At 36.2% G+C, this 7,110-nt stretch overlaps 1 protein-coding gene across 3 annotated transcripts in view; it reads right to left on the reverse strand.

Moving 5' to 3' along the window:
* CBLB (Cbl proto-oncogene B, E3 ubiquitin protein ligase) overlaps positions 1-7,110 on the reverse strand; it is a 230,380-nt gene that overhangs the window by 99,263 nt on the left and 124,007 nt on the right. For all 3 annotated transcript variants that reach the window (XM_010838541.1, XM_010838540.1, XM_010838539.1), the window contains exons 6-7: positions 5,848-5,969; positions 2,729-2,866 (exon numbers count right to left, since the gene is read on the reverse strand). In XM_010838541.1, coding sequence (XP_010836843.1) covers positions 2,729-2,866; positions 5,848-5,969 — 260 coding nt within the window. The remainder of the gene's footprint in view (positions 1-2,728; positions 2,867-5,847; positions 5,970-7,110) is intronic.

Below are 7,110 nucleotides of genomic sequence, written 5' to 3' on the forward strand. Positions count from 1 at the left end.
AGGCCACGACTCTAGGTTTCATTCATTTCAAACGAAGCTACCAACAGAATGGCTTATAAACACAAGGTTCCATGACTAGAAAGAAGTAAAATAAGAACTAAAAGTTATCATGCCATTGGCTGTGCTAAACCAGTGCTTAGTTATTCAGAAATCCATTTTAAAAAATGAAGCTGATCATATTGGCAAGCACCTATAATAGATTAGGAAATGAATAATATTACTGCTAGATTTCATCAACTCATTAAGTTACCGGTGATTTTGTTTATTAACTTTTTGTTTCAGATTTCTGAATGATAACTTAAGAATATAATACTACAGTGGTGAATAAAAGGCAAAACTATACTAAAACTATTATGTGAAGGAACAAAAAATATTTATCCATAAACAGTCTATAAATATGTTAGTGTTTAAAATTCTACAAGAAAACCAGGAAAAAATAAACCTAGAGGACAGACAATTTTCATATGGTAAGGAGAAAATCAGTGAGTGGGTTTTTTTTGTTGTTGTTGTATTTTTAAGATTTAGGAAAAGGAGTTGACTACATATGACTGTGATAAAAATTTTAGAGCATCATTATAGGGGTAGGATAAAACACTACAAATGTTATAGAAGTGATAAACAAAAGTTGGTAACTTTCTTTTTATACTTGTTCACCACACTTCAAGAATGTTGAATTCTAGGGAGAATTCAGAAATAAAAGATTACAAACACAATAATTTTGCCAGAGAACAGGTTTAAAAATTCTGTATAGGAGCAATTAAATGATTATGGTCTTCAACACTGCTGCTGCTGCTCAGTCCCTTCCAATGGCATTGAAGGAATAAGGAATCTTGGCTAGTTTTCAAAGTAAACTTCTTTATCACTTATGTCCCACAATATCAGATTAACTATAAGGAATGGACAAATGACCCTGATAGTTGGAAACAGTCAGACAGATGATATCCTGTGTTTTTACTGATCTTTTGTTGTTGCTGTTGTTTCATGTCTGACTCTTTGCAATCACATGGATTGTAGCCAGCCAGGCTCCTCTGACCATGGGATTTCCCAGGCAAGAATACTGCAGTGGGTTGCCATTTCCTTCTCCAGGTCATTTTCTGGACCCAGGCATCAAACCCAGGTCTCCTGTATTGGTAGACAGACTCTTTACCTCTGAGCCACCAGAAAAGCCCATAATAAGATATATCAAAATTAGTCCATTCACAGATTGGCCCACTTGTGATCTCTTTTTATAAATTAAAACTCTGAAGTACATTTTCTTCAAGACAAAAATCCTGTTACAGTGGATAGAAAGCCACACATATGAATCCTTGATGTATCAGAGGTAAGGTATAAATAACAGAATAGCAAATTTATAATTAAAAAAAAGGAGAAATACAGACTTTTAGTACCAGTTTGCCATTCATTCTTACATAACTATTTCTTAAAATTCAAAACTTCTATCCATTCACATAGAGCCCATCACTTTTTCTTTTTTCTGTTCTTACTTTGGCAAAATAAAATTTTGCTACTGGAAACTATTTGCTCTTTCTGGTAGACTTCCCCCTCTCAGGTTTCTATCACAGGAATACAGTCAATATTTTACAATAACTATAAATGGAGCCCAATGAGCGCCAAAGAATGGGCACTTTCGGACTGTGGTGCTAGAAAAGACTCTTGAGAGTCCCTTGGACAGCAAGGAGAGCAAACCAATAAATCCTAAAGGAAATCAACCTTGAAAATTCACTGGAAGGACAGATGCTGAAGCTGAAGCTCCAATACTTTGGCCCCTGATGCAAAGAGCTGACTCACTGGAAAAGACTCTGAGGCTGGGAAAGATCGAGGGCAGGAGGAAAAGGGGACAACAGTGGATGAACTGTTTGGATGGCATCACTGACTCAACGGACATGAGTCTGCACAAACATCAGGAGAGAGTGAAGGACAGGGAAGCCTGGCGTGCTGCGGTCCATGGAAAGAGTCAGACATGACTGAGTGACTGAACAACAACAACAAATGAAGTATAACCTTTAAAACTTGTGAATCATTATACTGGTCACCTGTAACATTTAACATTGTACCTCACTTATACTTCAATTAAAAAAAAAAAAAGACAAAAGAGAGGAAGCGAAAGAGGAGGGTAGGAGAGAAGGAAGGCATGTTTCAGAGACATAGGAGCACAGTGCTCCCCAGGGAAATGAAATTCCAGGCCCCTTTAATAGCCAGTTGTATTTTTCTGAGACAGAAGAGCAGATGGATGGCTCTTTGGGGCGGGCTGCTTTTGTGAGCTGTCTATGGCAATCCCACAAAGGGAGCTTCTTTGCAACTTTACTAACAGTCCAAGAACAGAGCCTATCAGAATCTGCCCATGATCCCAACAGCAGGATTAAAAGACCCTATACTGATTGAGAGTACAAATTGGGAGCACAGGAGCAGAGCTAGATAGGGAACAGTCAAATAATCATTCTGCTGCGTCCATTCTCCAACTGTACAGTATTTTCTAACATTTCTAAGGAAATACTGAGATCTGAAGGTTGTGAAGACCATGCTAAAAAAAAAAATCAAATACTTAGGTTACTTTACATTGACTATTTTAAGAAATGAACAATAAAATCTAAGGATCATCCATTTCTTAGTTTTAAAATAAAAACCAGTCAGACCATCAGCCTCACTGTCCATTCCAACCATCAAAAGGAGCCTCTACCTTCCACATCTGTGAACAATAAAAACTCCAACCCCCATGTCTCATACTCACAATCCTTCCCTGCTGCCATCAATCAAGGCTTGAAATAAGGGCTTGTTGTGCGGTATGGTCTGTAAGATATTGCCATCCCCTGTCACATAGCCAATGGCCCACTGCCCCAGCCTGGTGCAGCTTAACCGGAAAATGTAGCTGTGAAACATAAGAAAATTATGTTTAAACACTTTCAAAATGTCTGCTCGCTAACTACTACCCAACAATTGGTAGATTTTTCTTAAGCAAAATAAACAAAATCATTTAGGATTTCTATCTTGAAACTTATTTTTACACTTTTCTCCTTCTCCATTTACTGATCTGCAAAAGAAATAATGATAGTAATTCCATTTAAATATCCCTAGAGTTCTGTGAAAAAATAATTGAAGTTGTAAACCATCAAATAATTTACCACCATCATCATTAGAGGTTTGCTCTGCATGAAAGTGCTGGTGGTGTGAAACAGCTGTGACATTTTTGGAAAGTAAAAATAAAGTAAGTAAAAATTAATTTGGCTAGCTCAGACAGAAATTGAGCCAGTCTACTATGGAATTCAATACATTATTTTGTCATCTTAAAATTATGCACTTCTAGTTCTTAAAAACTTAAAATAATACTTTTCTTTCAAGTATTACAGCCACTCATGTTTAAACAAAAGACCAAAGAGCTGAACTATATTAATGGGAAAACAAACTAGGTAAGTTCATGGTCTCCCTCTAATCCTGTCAAGTTCAGTGTCTTGTGATAGGAAATAAAAATAGTTCTAAAATAAAAAACAAATTAATGACAATGTCAGAAGACACTGACTTGGTTTTAAATTCATTATTTACTATGATTAGCTAATTATCTTATCAACTTACTACATTTTACAGCATTTCCCTGAATTTAAGTGTATTACACTCAATCTTATTCATGATATCCATATCTGGATTTTATAACACCTTAAGCAGATCGAAAGTAGGCCAACTTAAGCTATATTTGAGTACCTGATTGCTATATGTATGTGGTAGAAATAAGCATCTGTTAATTACATTAGCTATTGATTAAACAAGTACTGTAATAAAAACTTTAACAGATAATTTAGCATATATAACAGCTACACAGTCATTAGATTTACTTAATTTGGATATCAAGTACTGTAATGTGGTTTCATCTTTGAAGAAAACTGGGCTCTTTAAAGAAAGGAAGAAGTGATTTTCATACTGGTTTTGGACTGTTGGAAAGGACTTTTCAAGAAGTCTAAAAACATTCTCCTAGAAAGCTGAAAAATAAATATCAACCTCTCACTTAGCATCCTTAATCATAATCATCTAAAGAATTCCACACAGACATGACTGTCAGTTGGATCCAAATAAAGTACAACCTTAAGAACTCAAATGTCCTTGAAATATAGCCAACTATTTTCTTTACCATGAAAGTAAAGAGATGAACCATTTTCCGAGAGAAAGGACAACTCCAGCAAATATTTATTAAAATCATTTGGCTGTTCACTGAATTTTCCTAAACACATTTTAAATACCCTATTACACATACATACAACAGTTTACCACAGACTGATCATTTCATCATTAAGGAAAACTTAGAAGAAATAACTGATACAAGGCAAGAAGGGAAGGAAAAGAAGACATCCTTTCAGAGAGCACTATCTTAAAAGCACTATTCGAATAGTGATGAGTTCTGGCTTTTATTAATACTCCCAACACGGTCATTAATTATCTCCATGATCTTGAACAGGAGAACACAAAAAGGACTCACTTTATTTTTTTTTTTAGAACTGGAGATAATTTCCCAAATAACTTCTGTGTTAAATCTGTATGATAGAATGATTCCAATGGTATTATATCTTTCAAATCATACTCCAGGAACAAGAGGATACTTTGATGTCAATCAAGAGAGCAAAAGTTATGGAAAAATTTGGTTATGAGAGATCCCTGAATGAAACAAAATGACTCACCTAAGCCACTGTCAATGTGCACAGTATCTGAACTGCTCTTGTAGTCACATTGAGAACCAGTTCTCAGTCTACACCCATGACTCCACAGGAGCCACACTGCTTTCTGTTCCTACAACTGCCTTCTAATATACAATAAAATTCTTAGAAATATAAGAGGTGGAAATTTTTCCATTATGGCAAAGAGGGAAGAAACCATCCATAACTGACTGTTTGAAAAGACTTTCTTAAAGGACAAATGACATTTGCACTAAAAATCAAATAAAAACGGTATTAGAAGAAAAAGGCAGACTTGAAAAATACTCAACTTCTAAAATGAAATGACCCCTATATGAACATCAGTGCTCTCATGGACAGTGGGATGGTGTCTCCTACTAAATACTTTAAGTAAGGAAGGGTAGTCTCATTGTCATGACCATCATATCCAGCAGACTGCATGCCACAGCACAAATGCCTACTATGTGCCTGGTCCATTTCTAGACTGGCCATGGGGAAAATGTCTGCACCAGGGGAGAGAGATTTTCTGATCCCAGATATGCCATTAATAAGGTCTGCTCTCTTAGACAAAGCCAGAGAGGCTGCTCACACAGCTAAACTCTGTGAGTTTCATTCGATTTCAACACCGGCATGAGGGATTATGGAAGAAGTTCTCAAGGACATGACACTGCTTGGGAGTGCTAGCAACAGGTTTCTATGTTTATGAACTTGCTACACATTCACCATGTATCTGTACACTTAAATGTACTTATATGCATTAATATGTATTTGTATGTAATTACGTGATTATCATAGAACCAAACTGAATGTCTTGAAAAATACCCTAAAATAATGAACATGAAACTGATTTGTCATTAGCACAGTATTCAAGTACTCAAATAAACAATTTTATACACAAACACGTCATGAAAAGAGTTAATATGCTAATATCTTATTCCAATTTTAAACTCTGAGACTTACTCTCTAAATTCACCAAATTACATATTACCATATCCTCTTTCAAAAGACTTTATGAATATTAAGTTTCAGAACAAGCATAACATACCAATTTGAGTAACTGAATTAGGAAGCACTGTTTTGGTCTATTAGCATTTCCCTCCCCTCAACCCATGTGTATAACTGATTTACTTAGGAATGAACCACCAAGGACTTTCCATCTTTACATACATCACATACTGCCAAAAAGTCTTACCTTCCGGGTTTGGTGCTGTATTTCTGTAGCCGTGCTTTTACTTCATCATATGTGAGAAATGCCATGTAACCCGGATGTGTTACAGCTAAGAAATTCCAATTCCGTAAAATAGAACCCCAAGGCTAAAAGTATAAGTAAATTAAAAGGTTACCTAGAGAATATCAACTATCATTTACACACCAAGCCATTATTTAATACACATACTAAAATTCTTCTGGATATTTTTAAAGTGAATATGAGTTTACATGGCTTAGGTCAACTTATATTATCCAAAAGCAAACATAAAACTACTTACTTTCATTTTGGAGAAATATAATTATGCAGAAAACAGATTTTAGGAAAAAAATATTGAAAGCAAAAAGGAAAACCACATAATCTCTTTTCCACATATTCTATTCCCAATACAGCAGTTGCAATCATTTTGAAACATAAACCACATCACTCTTTGGTTCAAAACTCTCTAACTCTGACTAAAAGCCAAAGTTCTTATAAATGGCCTAGAAGGACCTTACGGGGTTGAGACCCAGTTCCCCTGTATCCCCATCTGCTGTGACTCTCTCACATTCTGCCTTTCCTCTAGATCTGCGGATCACTTTGCTGCTGGCTTGAACATAATTATACTCTCTCACCTCAGAGCCTTTGAATCTGCTGATCCCTCTACCTGAATTCTTCAAATATGTATGTGACTCCTTCCTCTTCAAACATCTTTTCCTCAACATAGCCTTCTCAGACCGAAATCACTACTTCTCATCTTATGCCTCATCTCCCTGTGTGTCTGTCTTATTCACTACTCTAACATTTAGATATCACATTTTGTAGAACAAAAGACTATCAAGGAATGTGAGTGATTTGGCAAAGTCCACACACTGACCCTAAGCTACATAAGAACAAGGAACATGCCTGTCTTGCTTCCCAGAGGGAGACCAGCGCTAAAGCAGCATCAGAGCAGAGCAACCAGGATAGCTGCTCTGAACTGACTTGTCTACAAAGCCTTGACTCCCATGGTAACACACTACAATTCTAACATTTGGTTCATCCTTGTACAATTAGAAAATCAGAAAAGGTTCAGTTTAGAGGTGAATTCTACAGAAATCCTTCACAGAAATACACACACACACACACACACACACACACACACACACACACAGGCTTTGTTATCTCTCTCTCTAATGGGATTAGTTGTCCCTCCAAATCACGGCAAGGGAAAAAAGGCAGCCAGTAATAAACAACTTTGCTTGAGGGTGTTGAATGAATTATCTCTGC

The sequence above is a fragment of the Bison bison genome, unplaced genomic scaffold (assembly GCF_000754665.1).
Source record: "Bison bison bison isolate TAMUID 2011002044 unplaced genomic scaffold, Bison_UMD1.0 scf7180017864098, whole genome shotgun sequence".
In the NCBI taxonomy this organism is placed as follows: Eukaryota; Metazoa; Chordata; class Mammalia; order Artiodactyla; family Bovidae; genus Bison; species Bison bison.